We start from the raw sequence: 20294 nt of genomic DNA, 5'->3' as shown, positions 1-20294 counted from the left end.
TGTATTGTTAACTTTACCATTACATCTATCCTGTGTTGTTAACTTTACCATGACGTCTATCCTGTGTTGTTAACTTTACCATGACATCTATCCTGTGTTGTTAACTTTACCATTATGTCTATCCTGTATCCTGTCTTCTAAATATAGGTTCGCTATAGAGCATGTGTCCAGAATAGCCAGGATACTAAAACAGCCATGCAGCCACGCCCTGCTGGTGGGGGTTGGAGGATCAGGGCGGCAGTCCTTGACCAGACTAGCAGCTTATATTTCAGACTACGAGGTCTTCCAGGTTAGTTAGTGCTTCCTGGCTGAAGTAATTAATTGGTGTTTAAACTGTAGGCACCAAAAAAAAATTTTTTTTAAAGAGCTTAAATCCTATTTTATATGTTGTGATTAAAGTAAAAGGAAAAAAAATAAATCACTTAAAGAAACTTCAATACATTTTTTTTTAATCTCTTATAGCAAAATGATAAAAGGCTTATTTATTATAAGGAAAAACAGTCAGCTTGTTCAGTGAAATGTAAATATATATGCCTACCCACAACAAAAACACACTCTTCAATAGTGTATCAAATAAAAAAAAAATTGCTCTGTAATGATTGAAACATTGTCTTTAAATGTTATCTCTTTAGTGTTCTTTTTTTTAACTGTGTGTTTGATTTAAAAAAAAAAATTGTTTTAACTAAGGAGTTTTCTAACTTTTGAGTAGATAAAAAAGTTGAAAGAAAGGCTACAATGGAATTGTTTCTTCTAGGATATGTAAAAGTTAATGATCTATATTAAAGCTAAGCATTAGTTATCATGTTATAATATTGACAACCCAGTATGCAATATTGACCAGAGATGTTATCTGACCAGACATGTTATCTGACCAGACATGTTAACTGACCAGACATGTTAACTGACCAGACATGTTAACTGACCAGACATGTTAACTGACCAGACATGTTAACTGACCAGACATGTTAACTGACCAGACATGTTATCTGACCAGATATGTTATCTGACCAGACATGTTATCTGACCAGACATGTTAACTGACCAGACATGTTATCTGACCAGACATGTTATCTGACCAGACATGTTATCTGACCAGACATTTTATCTGACCAGACATGTTATCTGACCAGACATGTTATCTGACCAGACATGTTATCTGACCAGACATGTTATCTGACCAGACATGTTATCTGACCAGACATGTTATCTGACCATGTTGACCAGACATGTTATCTGACCAGACATTTTATCTGACCAGACATGTTATCTGACCAGACATGTTATCTGACCAGACATGTTATCTGACCAGACATGTTATCTGACCATGTTGACCAGACATGTTATCTGACCAGACATGTTATCTGACCATGTTGACCAGACATGTTATCTGACCATGTTGACCAGACATGTTATCTGACCAGACATTTTATCTGACCAGACATGTTATCTGACCAGACATGTTATCTGACCATGTTGACCAGACATGTTATCTGACCATGTTGACCAGACATGTTATCTGACCAGACATTTTATCTGACCAGACATGTTATCTGACCAGACATGTTATCTGACCAGACATGTTATCTGACCAGACATGTTATCTGACCATGTTGACCAGACATGTTATCTGACCAGACATGTTATCTGACCATGTTGACCAGACATGTTATCTGACCAGACATGTTATCTGACCAGACATGTTATCTGACCATGTTGACCAGACATGTTATCTGACCAGACATGTTATCTGACCATGTTGACCAGACATGTTATCTGACCAGACATGTTATCTGACCATGTTGACCAGACATGTTATCTGACCAGACATGTTATCTGACCATGTTGACCAGACATGTTATCTGACCAGACATGTTATCTGACCATGTTGACCAGACATGTTATCTGACCAGACATGTTATCTGACCATGTTGACCAGACATGTTATCTGACCAGACATGTTATCTGACCATGTTGACCAGACATGTTATCTGACCAGACATGTTATCTGACCATGTTGACCAGACATGTTATCTGACCAGACATGTTATCTGACCAGACATGTTATCTGACCAGACATGTTATCTGACCATGTTGACCAGACATGTTATCTGACCAGACATGTTATCTGACCATGTTGACCAGACATGTTATCTGACCAGACATGTTATCTGACCATGTTGACCAGACATGTTATCTGACCAGACATGTTATCTGACCAGACATGTTATCTGACCATGTTGACCAGACATGTTATCTGACCATGTTGACCAGACATGTTATCTGACCATGTTGACCAGACATGTTATCTGACCAGACATTTTATCTGACCAGACATGTTATCTGACCAGACATTTTATCTGACCAGACATGTTATCTGACCAGACATGTTATCTGACCAGACATGTTATCTGACCATGTTGACCAGACATGTTATCTGACCAGACATGTTATCTGACCATGTTGACCATGACATGCTATCTGCCCAGGTGGAGATCTCTAAGAGCTACACCAATGTGGAGTGGAGAGATGACCTGAAAAGAATTTTAAGAAAAGCAACAGAAACCTCTGGGGGTTGTGTGTTTCTCTTCTCAGACACACAGGTGAGGTTAGATAGACTGTAGGCTGCTTGATGTTATACATTCTTTACAGAATATATGGAAGGTCATGACCTGCAGGGGGATTTATGTTATACATTCTTTACAGAATATATGGAAGGTCATGACCTATAGTGTGCTTGATGTTATACACTCTTTACAGAATATATGGAAGGTCATGACCTATAGGGTGCTTGATGTTATACATTCTTTACAGAATATATGGAAGGTCATGACCTATAGGGTGCTTGATGTTATACTTTCTTTACAGAATATATGGAAGGTCATGACCTATAGGGTGCTTGATGTTATACTTGCTTTATTGAATATATGGTAGGTCGAGACGCATTGGGGGCTTGATGTTATATCTGCTTGTATTGAATATATGGAAGGCCATGACCTACAGGGTGCTTGATGTTATATCTGCTTGTATTGAATATATGGAAGGTCATGACCTACAGGGTGCTTGATGTTATATCTGCTTGTACAAATAAAAAAGAGGTCACGACCTCTGCACTGCTTAATTTTATACATTTTTGTTCAAATAAATTAAGGATCATGATCTATAAGATGCTTATATACTCGCTTGTACAGAATATATTGAGAGTCATGACATAATAATCACTAAAATTCAGGGTTAAATTATTTTCCACTTTAACAACTGCTGATACAAATAGATCAATAAAATACTTTTGTTTTTTTTTCATTCCCATCAAAACCTTTAAACAGTCAGCCAGTAAAAAAACATTTTTTTTTAAAAAGGTGAACCCTCACAGCATTAGTCAATTGTTTTTGTTAGTTTTTTAAATGGAACCCCTAGAACTGTCCGTTAAAAGAAGAACCACTTTAAGATATAAATATTCTGTATATCGTTACTTTTGTTCAATGGAATAAGGTTTGTTTATAAGATTATTCATAGCAGTTTTGATGGTCAAATATCCCTTGCAACTTTTAGATAAAGCAAGAGTCATTTTTAGAAGACGTTAATGGCCTCTTGAATGCTGGTGAGGTTCCAGGCTTGTTTGAGATGGAAGAAAAAATGGAAATTTGTGAGAAAATGAGAGCAATCGATAGGTAAACTGTACACTGAGAAAGTTTCAGTGCACCTGTTGATTCTTTGTGTTACATTCAAGTTTATTTTTACTGTTTGAGCTCGGTTAAAATTATTTCTTTGTTTTATTTTAAAATGCTGGCTGATGGGCAAACATGTAACTACCTAGCTAATTCTGCTTGGAAGGAAAAAAAACAGAATGTTTTTACTAAAGCAAAAATTTTGGTTCTAAATATGTGATTACCTTCTTTTCTTTATAAGGTCAACCCCCCCCCCCCCCCCACACATACACACACATCAAGTGCTTAATTTACAATAATCATTTGATCAAACTTCACTTGATTGTTGATGTATCTAATTAGTTAATTGTTATCCAGTATTCAGTAAGAATTAGTTCTAAACAAAACATTTTTTTTTTAAAATATGTTCTGATTGCAGCAATAAAACAACTTAAAATCTCAAAGATTAAAAATATTTATATATTCTTATTGTTGCAACAAAACAACTAAAAATCTTAAACATTTAAAAAAAATATAGGCTCTTTTTGTAGAAATAAAACAATATAAAATCTTACAGATAAGAAATAATCATAGGTTCCAATTCTCAAAACAATACAACTTAAAGTATTTAAATTTTAAAAAAGTCCTTAGCTCTAAACAAAACTGTGACTTTAAGTTGTGTTTTACCTTGATTCCAGGATGAGAGACAAAAGTCAGCAGACGGATGGGTCGATGCTGTCACTGTTCAACCTGTTTATCTCCCGCGTCAGGGACCAGCTACACGTGGTGCTCTCCATGAGCCCTATAGGGGACGCCTTCAGGAGCAGACTCAGGAAGTTTCCCTCCCTGGTCAACTGCTGCACTGTCAACTGGTTTCAAGTGAGTCACAACAAGTTACAAGGTTTTAAGGTGGTGGGTTTGGTTAACTGGTTTCAAGTGAGTCACAACAAGTTACAGGGTTTTAAGGTGGTGGTTTTGGTTAACATGGGCTGGTTTCAAGTGAGTCACTACAAGTTACAGGGTTTTAACGTGGTGGGTTTGGTTAACATGGGCTGGTTTCAAGTGAGTCACTACAAGTTACAGGGTTTTAACGTGGTGGGTTTGGTTAACATGGGCTGGTTTCAAGTGAGTCACTACAAGTTACAGGGTTTTAACGTGGTGGGTTTGTTTAACATGGGCTGGTTTCAAGTGAGTCACTACAAGTTACAGGGTTTTGAGGTGGTGGGTTTTGTTAACATGGGGCAAGGTATTAACATTGTGGGTTCAGTTACTTCAAGAAATTAGATTTTTTTTTATATAACTCACAATAATGGGTTCCTATTTTATGTTGGTATTTGATATTTGTTAGGTTGGTATGTGAGGTCTTTGATATGTTAGGTCTATGGTATGTTAGGTCCATGGTATTTTAGGTCTGTGGTATGTTAGGTCTCTGGTATGTTAGGTCTATAGTATGTTAGGTCTCTGGTATGTTAGGTCTATGGTATTTTATGTCTCTGATATGTTAGGTCTATGGTATGTTAGGTCTTTGGTATGCTATGTTTATAGTATGTTAGGTCTATGGTATGTTAGGTCTATGGTATTTTATGTCTGTGGTATGTTAGGTCTATGGTAGGTCAAGTTTATGGCATGTTGTTCGGTCTATGGTATGTTAGGTCTAATGAATGTTAGGTTTAAGGTAAGTTAGGTCTATGGTATTTTATGTCTCTAGTATGTTAGGTCTATTGCATGTTTGGGCTATGGTATGTTATGTGTCTTGTATGTTACATCTAATATGTTTGATGTTATATTTAGTGTTGTCCTTTAATGTTGTGATGTCTAATCTAGAATTTCACCAGCCTGTTTATTTAATGTTTGACATCAAATCTCCCAGGCCTGGCCAGATGATGCACTAGAGGCTGTTGCATCGCGTAACCTGGAGGCTATAGAAATGGAGGATCATGAGAAACATGGGGTGATTGTCATGTGCAAACACTTCCATCAGACCACACAGGTAAGTCACCTGGAGGCTATAGAAATGGAGGATCATGAGAAACATGGGGTGATTGTCATGTGCAAACACTTCCATCAGACCACACAGGTAAGTCACCTGGAGGCTATAGAAATGATTGAGCTTGATCAGCTCCATTTTTACATATGCAGGTGAATCATTTGTACACTCACAGGAAAACCTACTTTTGTAGGTGAACTACATGCCTTTATTATATACACAGAGGCGTAGGTAGGTTTATAAGTTTTGGGAATGAGGCTAGACATATACAAATATATATCCTGGTGAGGGCTAAGCTGCCATGACTCTTTTAAGATCCACCCATTGCTATAGAAATGTACATGAGGAAACATAAAGAACATTTTATTTATTATACCAAAAAAATGAAACTGCTACAGCCAAAGATAATAATTATCTCTGGCTGTAGCAGTGCTATTATTACAATTCCCATCTCCCTCAACTTGCTTCAGGAACTGTCAATGAGGTTTTTACATGAGCTTGACCGTCACAATTATGTGACACCTACCTCCTACCTGGAACTGATCAGCACATTCAAGAACCTGCTCACCAACAAAAGAGAGTAAGCACAACATTTGTATGTGTGGTGGTGTTTTTTAAAAAATTATCTCATTTGACAAGAGATTTTTCTTTTAAAAAAGCAAGTGCAAATGTGAAAGATGAATTGGTTGTGTGGTGAAGTAAATGATTACAAACAAGAAGGACTTGAGTTCAAATTCTAATACTAGTCTATCAACGAGTTCACTCAGCTCGTATGGGAACCTGTCTCTATTTGGGGAAGTTAATGCAACAAAGTATGCAACATGTTACTTAATGTTTGGGTAGATGAAGTAGAGTTGACCTGGTTCCTTGACCAAAGTGCATAAAAAGATATTGTGACAGAGTTCTATGCCCAACTGCCTTTACTTTTTAAATGTGAGCTGGGTGAACTCAGGTTGCCCTACAGACTTGACTCTGGTATACACACTTGAAACTTTTGGGTTAGCCTTCATGTTCTTGACCCATAGCACCATCCCATAACAGGTCAATAAGCCCCTTAATATACCATGGCCAAAGAGAAGGACTAACAGGATTTCATCTGCCCTATTGACCATTGACCACACATTAGCCATATTAAACATCAAGTCAGAAAAGTTACTCTGCTTGCCTGTAACATTAGATAATGATTGTTGTGTCTTTTGAAACTTTCAGTCAGGTGATGACCCAGAAGATGAGGTATGTCGTCGGCCTGGAGAAGCTGGCGTCTGCCGCAGCCCAGGTGTCGGTGATGCAGCAGGAACTGACGGAGCTGCAGCCCCAGCTCGTCGTCGCCTCCAAGGAAGTCTCAGACATCATGGTGGTCATTGAGAAGGATTCCGTGGAGGTTGCCAAGGTTGAGAAGGTGAGACTCGCTCTATGATATTTTCTTAAAATTTAATTTTATTGGCCGTTATCTTTATCATTTCATCTTTATATATAAAAATAATTTCTATTTACTGGTATGTATTATTTTAAAATTTTAATGAATTTTTTTGCTGTTTGTGGTAAATATTTTTAAATTTTTTAAACTATTTTGTTAATTTACTGGTATACTGTGATGATGCAAGATTTAAACATAGGTCATTGACCTCCCCACCAAATATATATTATTTTAAAATTTTAATTAATTTTTTTGTCAATTTACTGGCTATGAACAAATGTTGTAGATAAAATGTAAATCCTATTGAATTTTTTATTCTATGTTTAGGTAAGGAAAATAGAATTGAGTTTATAAAGATAACTAAATTTTAGAAGAATTAATATGTAATGTTTGTTAGGGTTGCTGTCATATTTTTGTTTTTTCAATGTCTTGATGAAACTTCTTTGAGAATGTGAAATTAATAAGTAATAAACTAAATCCTTTCTTTTACATTAGATAGTGAAAGCTGATGAAGCTATAGCCAATGAACAAGCTTCTGCAGCGAAAGCTATAAAAGATGATTGCGATGCTCAACTTGCCCTCGCCTTGCCTGCCCTGGAGGCTGCACTTAGTGCACTAAATACCTTAACACAAAATGTAAGTAGGTTTACCCTACACTACACCTGGTCTTACCTTAGAACACACCTGGCTTACCTTACAACACACCTGGTCTTACCTTACAACACACCTGGTCTTACCTTACAACACACCTGGTCTTACCTTAGAACACACCTGGCTTACCTTACAACACACCTGGTCTTACCTTACAACACACCTGGTCTTACCTTACAACACACCTGGTCTTACCTTACAACATACTTGGTCTTACCTTACAACACACCTGGTCTTACCTTACAACACACCTGGTCTTACCTTACAACACACCTGATCTTACCTTACAACACACCTGGTCTTACCTTACAATACACCTGTCTTACCTTACAACACACTATCCCCACTCGCTGATGGGAAACTTTTTATTTTAAAAACTGAGTACAGGATGTAACGGTGGTGAAAACCATGAAGAGCCCCCCATACCTGGTCAAACTGGTGCTAGAGGCAGTCTGTGTACTCAGAGGAATTAAGCCAGAGAGGATCAATGCCCCGGATGGATCTGGCAAGAAAATTGACGACTACTGGGGCCCATCCAAAAAAATGCTTGGTGACATGAAATTTTTAGAACAGTTGCGTGAATTTGACAAGGTTTGGACTTTTTTTGTTGTTGATATTTTCTACTGGGTCATGTTAAATCAATTTTTATTATTTATTTTTAAAAATATCTGACTTAAATTTTTTATTATACTGTAGTCTCTTTGTATATTTGTGTACTGCATCATAAGGATTCTCTTGATGTTCAATTTTATTCTACATCCTAAGGATTCTCTTAATGTACATTTGTGTATTACATCATAAGGATTCTCTTGAATTACATTTGTATACTACATCTTAAGGATTCTCTTAATGTACATTTGTTTATTACATCCTAAGGATTCTCTTGATGTAAATTTCTGTATTACATCATAAGGATTATCTTGATGTATATTTTTCTATTACATCCTAAGGATTCTATTGATGTAAATTTGTGTATTACATCATAAGGATTCTCTTGATGTAAATTTGTGTATTACATCCTAAGGATTCTCTTTATGTAAATTTGTGTATTACATCCTAAGGATTCTCTTAAATTTGTGTATTTTATCCTAAGGATTGAGTCTCTCAAAGTGTGCTTGTGTACCAAGTCAGAAAAATGATAAGAGTTATTGCTCTTTAATGTTACAGGATAACATCCCAAAAGATAATATAACAAGGATAAGAAAACAGTACATCCCAAATCCTGATTTTGACCCGGATAAAATCAAATCAGCCTCCACTGCCTGTGAGGGTCTATGCAAATGGGTCAGGGCCATGGATAAATATGATGAGTAATGTCTTTTTAATTATCAGATAGAAGCTATTGTTCTTTAGTATCATGCAAGAGTTAAATTTAACCATTTTATTTTTCATTCATTCTCAGCATAAGGGTCGGCATGGTCAAGTCGGTAAAGCTTATGGTTGCTAAACCGAAAAGTCTCGAGTTCGAACCCTCGGGCAGATGAGGCTCGTTAGCTGGGGACAGCCACTCTTCTAGTAGAGACAACTCCAAAATCAAACAACTTGTAGTTTGTTCTTGGTTGGACAAAGGCTATGGAAGCAAATCCAAAAAGAAAAGCAGGCTGAAATCGGAGTCAATGGCCTCAATGGCGCATAACCAGTTGACACGTAATCCTTAATTGTGATGGAAGCATGGTCGTGTCGGCAAAGCTCATGGTTGAAAAATTAAAAAAAAGTCTCGAGTTCAAACCTTCTGGCAGATAAGGCTCGATCCCTCCCAACACTAAAATTAAGAACGAAGAAGAAGAAGATTCTCAGCATTTAAGATGTTTTAACTGTGGAAATATGGACATCTTTTCTTTCTTATAAAGGGGGAGGGGGGAATAGTTTAGTGCAACTAAAATTGATTTTTTTATTTACATACTTTAATTTGTTGATAGTGTGGTGAAAATTGTAGCCCCCAAGCAAGCAGCTCTGAAAGAAGCAGAGGGGGAGCTCAAAGCTGCCATGACTTCCTTAGAAAAGAAGAGAGCTTCACTGCGAGAGGTTCAAGGCAAACTGCAGGTGAGTTATCCCCCCACCCCGACCCCACCCGGTCATTTGAAGATAGGGATAGGTTTCAGATAAGTTGGGGGCTAGGGTTGAAGAAAGGGTTAAGGGTAGGGTGGGAATTAAAGAATAGCCCTGGATATTGAGATGGGTGCTGATAGGGACTGATATAGGGAAAGAGAGCTGGATATGGAGAGGCATAGGTTTAATTTTGATATGTATTGACACAAGGGGGTATTTATCCAGGGGTAATTTTCTCTGGAGGGTGGGGGTAATGTCCTAGACCTTAGTTACTTGTTCGGAGGTTCAAGTCAAGCCTGAGCTTGGTGCTTTACACAAGACCTGTCTTTGTTTCTTTTTAATTTTTTATGTCCCATTTTATTCTTTTTAGTTTATACTTCTGTTTAGTTTTTATGTAGCATTTAATAGGACAGAAATTAGAATTCCAATAATACAAAATCAAATGAGTTTTTTTTTAAATTTTGGACCATAATTTTGTGTGCAGAAACTTGAAGACACACTAGAGAACAACAAACAAAAAAAAGCTGACCTTGAGAACCAAGTGGATTTGTGCCAGAAAAAGCTAGAGAGAGCCTCACAGTTGATTGGTGGCCTTGGAGGGGAGAAATCCAGGTACAAGATCTTTAGTTGTCAGTGCTCTTCTAGCATACCCACATAGCTCTATCTTTAGCTTTTTTGTTACTAAAACTGGACATTCAGTGATGACTTTTAAAATTTTGATTTACACCTTTGTTTTAGAAATAAATACTATACAATGTTATAATAGTAAATAAAACATGAAGTAAAAGTGTAGGTGATGTTGATTTAAAACAATTGTGTGAATGCTTTTTTGATCAGATCAGTCAGACTTAATAAACATTGTATAAAAATTTGGCCATTAAAGTTTACCATGATTGTTTGAATATAAGTTTGGCCTTTCAAGTTAACTTTATTGTTTAAATATATAGGTGGGAAAATGCTGCCAAAAGTCTGAGTGAAACCTACAGCAATTTAACAGGAGATGTCCTAGTATCATCTGGAATTGTTGCTTATCTTGGGGCTTTCACTTCAGCATTTAGATTTGTGAGTTGTTTTCCTCTTAGCTTACAAAATATGTTCATGAAAAGTTAATAATAATGCTACATGAATTAATACCATGAAAACTTTAATATATCTTTTCTTAAATTTTAAAATAATACAACTGTTTATATTTTGATTTACATAAAACAAATTAAATAATTATTTGCTGGATTATTTTGTAAGTAATTTGATGGGCTTGCACAATTGTTTTTAATAACATGAGGTGCCAGTATAGTTTTGTAATATCGTGAATTGTTAATAGTTTTCTAATAATATGAGATGCTAGTATAGTTTTGTAATATCATGAGATGTTAATAGTTTTCTAATAATATGAGCTGCCAGTATAGTTTTGTAATATCATGAGATGTTAATAGTTTTCTAATAATATGAGCTGCCAGTATAGTTTTGTAATATCATGAGATGTTAATAGTTTTCTAATAATATGAGCTGCCAGTATAGTTTAGTAATATCATGAGATGTTAATAGTTTTCTAATAATATGAGCTGCTAGTATAGTTTAGTAATATCATGAGATGTTAATAGTTTTCTAATAATATGAGATGCCAGTATAGTTTTGTAATATCATGAGATGTTAATAGTTTTCTAATAATATGAGCTGCCAGTATAGTTTTGTAATATCATGAGATGTTAATAGTTTTCTAATAATATGAGCTGCCAGTATAGTTTAGTAATATCATGAGATGTTAATAGTTTTCTAATAATATGAGCTGCCAGTATAGTTTTGTAATATCATGAGATGTTAATAGTTTTCTAATAATATGAGCTGCCAGTATAGTTTAGTAATATCATGAGATGTTAATAGTTTTCTAATAATATGAGCTGCCAGTATAGTTTTGTAATATCATGAGATGTTAATAGTTTTCTAATAATATGAGCTGCCAGTATAGTTTTGTAATATCATGAGATGTTAATAGTTTTCTAATAATATGAGATGCCAGTATAGTTTTGTAATATCATGAGATGTTAATAGTTTTCTAATAATATGAGCTGCCAGTATAGTTTTGTAATATCATGAGATGTTAATAGTTTTCTAATAATATGAGCTGCCAGTATAGTTTTGTAATATCATGAGATGTTAATAGTTTTCTAATAATATGAGCTGCCAGTATAGTTTAGTAATATCATGAGATGTTAATAGTTTTCTAATAATATGAGCTGCCAGTATAGTTTTGTAATATCATGAGATGTTAATAGTTTTCTAATAATATGAGCTGCCAGTATAGTTTTGTAATATCATGAGATGTTAATAGTTTTCTAATAATATGAGCTGCCAGTATAGTTTAGTAATATCATGAGATGTTAATAGTTTTCTAATAATATGAGCTGCCAGTATAGTTTTGTAATATCATGAGATGTTAATAGTTTTCTAATAATATGAGCTGCCAGTATAGTTTTGTAATATCATGAAATGTTAATAGTTTTCTATTAATATGAGGTTCTAGTACAGTTTATTAATAAAAATCAAAACCTGACTAGGAAGAGTCGATGGCCTGGCTGAGAGATGTGCGCAAAATGCGTATCCGATGCTCCGAGGATTTCTCACTGATTAACACTCTGGGAGACCAAGTGTTGATAAGATCCTGGAACATTGCTGGCCTACCTACCGACAGTTTCTCTTTAGAAAATGGTATCATTATCAGGTATGTGCACATCATTATTTAATATGTTCATATCATTATCAGGTATGTGCACATCATTATATAATATGTTCATATCATTATCAGGTATGTGCACATCATTATATAATATGTTCATATCATTATTAGTTGCTTGTCATTACAAGATAAGTCCATTTCATAAGATAAGTCCATAATCTTATAATGTAAAAAAAATTACTACAATTTTTGTATAAAATTTCAGTCAGATGGGTGTGTAATTTGTTAACCCATGCAACATAACATGTATCTGTCTTGTCTTACAATGAGAAATTCATGTAAAATAAATCTTGAAACAGCAACTCAAATCGTTGGCCACTGATGATTGACCCTCAAGGTCAAGCCAACAAGTGGATCAAGAACATGGAAAAACAAAACAACCTCCACGTGGTCAAGTTCACTGACCGTGACTTTGTGCGCAACTTGGAGAACTGCATTCAGTTTGGAACACCGGTAAGTGGACAGACTAGGGTTAAAACAGATTTACCAAACTGTAATGTTTACATTTTTTTCTGTTTCTGTTCTCTGTCACACAGGTGAGGTTTGACCAACAGTAGGATGCTTTATGTTATAATAAAAAAAACCTTTTCAAACCTGACAGTCCATTGAGCAAATGAAGTAGAGTTCACCTGTTCCTGTGACTTTGGGATATGAAGGGATAGTGTGGTAAACACTATGCCCAGACACCTTTGTTTTCCTAACATGAGTTAGGTACCCATCAGAGCTGGGTAGACTCAGGGACATTCTACTGAATTGAGCCCGGATTCAAACTCGAGACTCCGAGCTACCAGTCTGTAGTCTTATTGTTTTATAAGTATCAAAGAAAAAACAAAGTCTTAGTTTGATAGTGTTGTTAGTTTAAAAAGATTTTTTGATACCAGTTCTGTCAGAACATTAAGCAGAATTTTATCAGGGAAGAATTTTCTATTGTATGTTTTCTTTTTTTTTCACACGAGGTATTAACCACAGACATTCTTATTTTTAGTTCTGTACCCTTCCTTAAAAGCTAATTGTTTTGTTTTTTATAGATCCCATTAGAAAACACCCAAACCAGTTTGGATTTAAGACAAAAAAATGTTTGTTAAATGTTTCAAACAAAAATAATTAGCTTTACTTCTGCGATGTCCAAGAAATGTAGTTTGTTGCAGGTTCTGCTGGAGAATGTGCAGGAAGAGTTAGATCCCATGCTGGAGCCACTCCTGCTGAAGCAGGTGTTCAAGCAAGGTGGCGCCATGTGCATCAAGCTGGGAGACTCCACCATTGAGTACTCCTTTGATTTCAAGTTCTACATCACAACCAGCTTGAGGAATCCTCACTACTTACCAGAGGTGGCTGTCAAGGTAAGGGCTAGTTTTCATGTTTACCTGTGGTTGCAGTGTAACAACAAATTTTGTTATGAAATAGTTTCATAGTTTTGAATATTAGAATTTGTGTCAGACCACATGTATTTATAAAATTATATATTAATGGAATGGTGTCCACTCGTGGTATACATGATGTTACTATTTTTATAATTGCAATGTTTCCACCATAAATAATGTTGGTATGGTGTCACCCCATATATCGGGATGATGTCACCACATATATTGGGATGGTGTCACCACATATATTGGGATGGCGTCACCACATATATTGGGATGGTGTCACCACATATATTGGGATGGCGTCACCACATATATTGGGATGGTGTCACCACATATATTGGGATGGTGTCATCACATATATTGTGAAGATGGCATCCCCTCATGTATTGATGGGATGGCATCACCACAATCCCATTACTGGTGTTGTCCAGGTGACCTTGTTGAACTTTATGATAACACCTGAGGGCCTACAGGACCAGCTGCTGGGTATTGTAGTGGCCAAAGAGAGGCCAGAGCTGGAGGAAGAAAAAAGCATGCTGATCATTCAAGGTGCTTCAAACAAAAAGTAAGGCTGCAGCGTTTCATCTTGTAAGTGGTGATCATTGCCCAATTGAAATTTAAAAATAAAAAAAGAGTCAAAATCACATTCTTAAAATGTTTGTGGTGTTTTATAATTCTGTAAATTTTTTAATTTTGTAATTTTATGCAGCTTATATGCTATTTTATTAAACTGACTTAATTTTTTTTTAAATTTAAATTATTTCTCTGCATTTTTTTTAAATTTTTAACAATACAAGTTAGAGAGTAGTAATTTAAAAAAAAATAATTAAACAGAAAGATGATTAACCTTTCAGACAACTGAAGGAAATTGAGGACAAGATCCTTGAGGTACTGTCTACTTCTGAAGGCAACATTCTAGAAGATGAGACGGCCATAAAAATTCTTTCCTCATCCAAGACATTATCCAATGAGATTTCTGAGAAACAGGTTCAGTACTTTAGAACTATGTATTTGTATAATGTATGAAATGTATGCAGTATGTCTATACATGTACATATATATTTATAAATATATCTATATTAATGTAAGTTTCTGTACAAATATATTTTAATACATTTTTTAACATAATTAAAATATTCCTAAATTAATTACATGGATATTTAAATGAAATTAGTCTTAAACTAATTTTAAAAATTTATTGTTTGTCTTGTGAGATGTAAATTTTAAAGGATTTAAAAACATATTTTCACATTTTCCCTTTTAACAAGGCTTTTGCTGAGGAGACAGAGTTAAAAATTGACGAGGCACGTATGGGCTACACCCCCATTGCCATACACTGTACGGTGCTTTTCTTCTCCATCGCTGACCTGGCCAACATTGACCCCATGTACCAGTACTCTCTCACCTGGTTCATCAACCTGTTCAACATCAGCATCGAGAACGCTGACAGGTCCGATGTACTGGAGGAGAGGCTGCAGAACCTGCACAATCACTTCACATACCTGCTCTATTGTAACGTGTGTAGGAGCCTGTTTGAAAAGGACAAGGTATGTCAGGGGTAACTGCTGGACAAGGTATGTCAGGGGTTACTGCTGGACAAGGTATGTCAGGGGTAACTGCTGGACAAGGTATGTCAGGGTTACTGGAGGATGTCAGGGGTTACTGGAGGACAAGGTATGTCAGGGGTTACTGTAAGACAAGGTATGTCAGGGGTTACTGGAGGATGTTAGAGGTTACTGTGGGACAAGGTATGTCAGGGGTTACTGTATGACAAGGTATGTCGGGGGTTACTGTATGACAATGTATGTCAGGGGTTACTGAAAGATGTCAGTGGTTACTTTAGGACAAGGTATGTCAGGGGTTACTGTTGGACAATGTATGTCAGGGGTTACTGCTGGACAAGGTATGTCAGGGGTTACTGTATGACAAGGTATGTCAGGTGTTACTGTTGGACAATGTATGTCAGGGGTTACTGAAGGATGTCAGTGATTACTTTAGGACAAGGTATGTCAGGGGTTACTGTTGGACAATGTATGTCAGGGGTTACTGAAGGATGTCAGTGGTTACTTTAGGACAAGGTATGTCAGGGGTTACTGTTGGACAATGTATGTCAGGGGTTACTGAAGGATGTCAGTGGTTACTTTAGGACAAGGTATGTCAGGGGTTACTGCTGGACAAGGTATGTCAGGGGTTACTGAAGGATGTCAGTGGTTACTTTAGGACAAGGTATGTCAGGGGTTACTGTTGGACAATGTATGTCAGGGGTTACTGAAGGATGTCAGTGGTTACTTTAGGACAAGGTATGTCAGGGGTTACTGCTGGACAAGGTATGTCAGGGGTTACTGTATGACAAGGTATGTCAGGTGTTACTGTTGGACAAGGTATGTCAGGTGTTACTGTTGGACAATGTATGTCAGGGGTTACTGAAGGATGTCAGTGGTTACTTTAGGACAAGGTATGTCAGGGGTTACTGTTGGACAATGTATGTCAGGGGTTACTGAAGGATGTCAGTGGTTACTTTAGGACAAGGTATGTCAGGGGTTACTGTTGGACAATGTATGTCAGGGGTTACTGAAGGATGTCAGTGGTTACTTTAGGACAAGGTATGTCAGGGGTTACTGCTGGACAAGGTATGTCAGGGGTTACTGAAGGATGTCAGTGGTTACTTTAGGACAAGGTATGTCAGGGGTTACTGTTGGACAATGTATGTCAGGGGTTACTGAAGGATGTCAGTGGTTACTTTAGGACAAGGTATGTCAGGGGTTACTGCTGGACAAGGTATGTCAGGGGTTACTGTATGACAAGGTATGTCAGGTGTTACTGTTGGACAAGGTATGTCAGGTGTTACTGTTGGACAATGTATGTCAGGGTTACTGAAGGATGTCAGTGGTTACTTTAGGACAAGGTATGTCAGGGGTTACTGCTGGACAAGGTATGTCAGGGGTTACTGAAGGATGTCAGTGGTTACTTTAGGACAAGGTATGTCAGGGGTTACTGTTGGACAATGTATGTCAGGGGTTACTGAAGGATGTCAGTGGTTACTTTAGGACAAGGTATGTCAGGGGTTACTGCTGGACAAGGTATGTCAGGGGTTACTGAAGGATGTCAGTGGTTACTTTAGGACAAGGTATGTCAGGGGTTACTGTTGGACAATGTATGTCAGGGGTTACTGAAGGATGTCAGTGGTTACTTTAGGACAAGGTATGTCAGGGGTTACTGCTGGACAAGGTATGTCAGGGGTTACTGCTGGACAAGGTATGTCAGGGGTTACTGGAGGATGTCAGTGGTTACTTTAGGACAAGGTATGTCAGGGGTTACTGTTGGACAAGGTATGTCAGGGGTTACTGAAGGATGTCAGTGGTTACTTTAGGACAAGGTATGTCAGGGGTTACTGCTGGACAAGGTATGTCAGGGGTTACTGAAGGATGTCAGTGGTTACTTTAGGACAAGGTATGTCAGGGGTTACTGCTGGACAAGGTATGTCAGGGGTTACTGCTGGACAAGGTATGTCAGGGGTTACTGCTGGACAAGGTATGTCAGGGGTTACTGCTGGACAAGGTATGTCAGGGGTTACTGTATGACAAGGTATGTCAGGTGTTACTGCTGGACAAGGTATGTCCTGCACAATCACTTCACGTACCTGCTCTATTGTAATGTGTGTAGGAGCCTGTTTGAAAAGGACAAGGTATGTCAGGGGTTACTGTATGACAAGGTATGTCAGGGGTTACTGTATGACAAGGTATGTCAGGGGTTACTGCAGGACAAGGTATGTCAGGGGTTACTGAAGGATGTCAGTGGTTACTTTAGGACAAGGTATGTCAGGGGTTACTGCTGGACAAGGTATGTCAGGGGTTACTGAAGGATGTCAGTGGTTACTTTAGGACAAGGTATGTCAGGGGTTACTGCTGGACAAGGTATGTCAGGGGTTACTGCTGGACAAGGTATGTCAGGGGTTACTGCTGGACAAGGTATGTCAGGGGTTACTGCTGGACAAGGTATGTCAGGGGTTACTGTATGACAAGGTATGTCAGGTGTTACTGCTGGACAAGGTATGTCCTGCACAATCACTTCACGTACCTGCTCTATTGTAATGTGTGTAGGAGCCTGTTTGAAAAGGACAAGGTATGTCAGGGGTTACTGTATGACAAGGTATGCCAGGGGTTACTGTATGACAAGGTATGTCAGGGGTTACTGCAGGACAAGGTATGTCAGGGGTTACTGTATGACAAGGTATGTCAGGGTTTACTGTAGGACAAGGTATGTCCTGCACAATCACTTCACGTACCTGCTCTATTGTAATGTGTGTAGGAGCCTGTTTGAAAAGGACAAGGTATGTCAGGGGTTATTGAAGGACAAGGCATGTCAGGGGTTACTGGAGAATGTCAGGGGTTACTGTTGGACAAGATATGTCAGGGGTTACTGGAGACTAAAGTATGTCAGGGTCAAAATTAGCATACTGCTCTTTTGTCAAAGTCATTTGGTGTGCTAATCATAGAATTTACTTTATCCTTTGTTTTCTAAATGCAACCATTTATAAAAAATTACAATGTATTGAGATCATTCATGTTTTTTTTTCTCCAGCTTTTGTTTTCTTTTCTGCTGTGTGTGAACATTTTGAAACACAACAAAGAAATTATTGAATCAGAGTGGCGGTTCTTCCTAACTGGGGGCGTGGGCCTGGATAACCCAGTGAAAAAACCAGCAGAGTGGCTTCCCCAGCGCTCCTGGGATGAGCTGTGCCGTGTTGATGAGATGGAACCCTTTAAAGGCATAGCTGATGCTTTTGCCAAGGAGGCCAATGACTGGAGAACCATCTATGATAGTTTGGTATTAAAACTTTATTTTTAACTTCTATATTCTTTCTTCTAGCTGAGCTTAATTGTTTGGTATTAATATTTTAAAAAAAAATTATTATTTAATCGCTTATATTTTTGGTGATTTATATTTCAAATTTGAATTTTTAAAATAAATTTATCTAAATTTTATTTTTTTAATTTGAAAAAAAAAACATTATTTGACTCAATATTTAATTTTACATAAATTTAGTATGTTGTAAAATGGAGTTATTAGTTAAAATACAAATGTTCTGAGTAAGATATTTTAAGATGTTGATTGATATGCTATCGGAAATGTGAAAAAGCTCTTTTAAGTAGACAGTATAATGTGTGTTTTCTAGGAACCCCATAAGGAGCAAATGCCCAGTGCCTGGCAAAAATTAAATTCATTCCAAAAAATGCTGATATTGAGAATTTTCAGATTTGACAAGGTGAGAAATTTTTATAAATATTTACATTTTATATCACAGGAGCATTCTTTAATTTAATTTTTTTCATACAATGTAACCTACATCTGTATCCCCAAAGTCCTGCTCTATTAGTACTCTGACACAAGAAGCATTTATTGGCAGTGCTCCATAAAGTGATTGTTTACTAAATAATTTAAAAGACAGTATCTTGTTTGTTTTTTACTGTGACATGGTTTATTAATGAATCTTTATGTGTAAGATTGATTTTTAAATTATTGCTACTATTTGTGTACAGTTTTTAATGTATTTATAGTTTCAAAGAATGCCCCAATCAGCAAACAGCCCAAAATGTTTCTCTGATCCAGGTTATACCTGCAGTGCAGGACTTCGTCACAGAGAAACTGGGAAAGGTTTTTGTCGAGCCCCCACCGTTTGATCTGCCGAAGTCGTTTGCTGACAGCAACTGCACGACGCCGCTGTTGTTTGTGCTGTCTCCAGGCTCAGACCCCATGGCGGCTCTACTCAAGTTTGCTGACGACAATGTGAGAACTTTGAACTGAACATTTTATTATTTGTGCATTACACAAGTACTGTTGTGTATTCAACACATTTTAACTTCTAACTCTATTGGTGAGGTGTATCAGATCTATTTTTTTGCTAGTGTTACTACCCTAATCCTAACATAAAAATGTTACCTGCAGGTGGAAAAGCATATTATTTCACTGTTTACGCATTCTCACATGACTATATTTTTCAGGTAGTATTTTGAGACAAATTTTTACTGTTTTTTTTTACTTCTTTGGATCAGAACTTTTTTTTTGCATTATCTTAACCCTGGCAATGGAGACAGTGTGGCCTATCGGTAAAGAGCTGGACTGCTAACCCAAAAGTTTTGAGTTCAAATCAGGGTTTAAGTCAGTAGACAGTCCCTGAGTCTACCCAACTCTGATGGGTTCCTAACTCGCATTAGGGAAAGTAAAGGCATAATGCTGACCACACTATCCCTTCATATGCCGAGGTCCCTGAAACAGATGAACTCTACTTCATCTGCCCCATGTGTCTTGGGCACGAACAGGAAAAGATGATAGACCCTGTTTGCAATCCTGTCCCCCTAACCTACTTTTTTGATGCCCTTTGAATAACTCATAGTTAAACATCACAACGGCTAATATGTTGCAAGTATGGTGAGTAGATCTGTAGCAA

The 20294-nt window shown here is 37.0% G+C and overlaps 1 protein-coding gene across 1 annotated transcript in view; it reads left to right on the top strand.

The window, feature by feature from the left end:
• The window catches only part of LOC131942606 (dynein axonemal heavy chain 7), a 61467-nt gene that overhangs the window by 30000 nt on the left and 11173 nt on the right, over window positions 1–20294 (top strand). Inside the window, exons 35-56 of the mRNA XM_059302491.1 lie at window positions 148–289; window positions 2487–2600; window positions 3550–3668; window positions 4343–4523; window positions 5515–5634; window positions 6102–6211; window positions 6841–7030; window positions 7544–7684; window positions 8087–8290; window positions 8867–9009; window positions 9619–9742; window positions 10233–10360; window positions 10696–10810; window positions 12304–12467; window positions 12782–12935; window positions 13631–13822; window positions 14278–14411; window positions 14701–14833; window positions 15115–15393; window positions 18428–18673; window positions 19023–19112; window positions 19457–19633. Coding sequence (XP_059158474.1) covers window positions 148–289; window positions 2487–2600; window positions 3550–3668; window positions 4343–4523; window positions 5515–5634; window positions 6102–6211; window positions 6841–7030; window positions 7544–7684; window positions 8087–8290; window positions 8867–9009; window positions 9619–9742; window positions 10233–10360; window positions 10696–10810; window positions 12304–12467; window positions 12782–12935; window positions 13631–13822; window positions 14278–14411; window positions 14701–14833; window positions 15115–15393; window positions 18428–18673; window positions 19023–19112; window positions 19457–19633 — 3400 coding nt within the window. The remainder of the gene's footprint in view (window positions 1–147; window positions 290–2486; window positions 2601–3549; window positions 3669–4342; window positions 4524–5514; window positions 5635–6101; window positions 6212–6840; window positions 7031–7543; window positions 7685–8086; window positions 8291–8866; window positions 9010–9618; window positions 9743–10232; window positions 10361–10695; window positions 10811–12303; window positions 12468–12781; window positions 12936–13630; window positions 13823–14277; window positions 14412–14700; window positions 14834–15114; window positions 15394–18427; window positions 18674–19022; window positions 19113–19456; window positions 19634–20294) is intronic.

The sequence above is a fragment of the Physella acuta genome, unplaced genomic scaffold (genome assembly GCF_028476545.2).
Source record: "Physella acuta isolate Inbredline_101_S28 unplaced genomic scaffold, ASM2847654v3 ptg000414l, whole genome shotgun sequence".
Lineage (NCBI taxonomy): Eukaryota > Metazoa > Mollusca > Gastropoda > Physidae > Physella > Physella acuta.
Note: the sequence above shows the minus strand (reverse complement) of the source record. Positions and strands in the feature narration are given on the sequence as shown.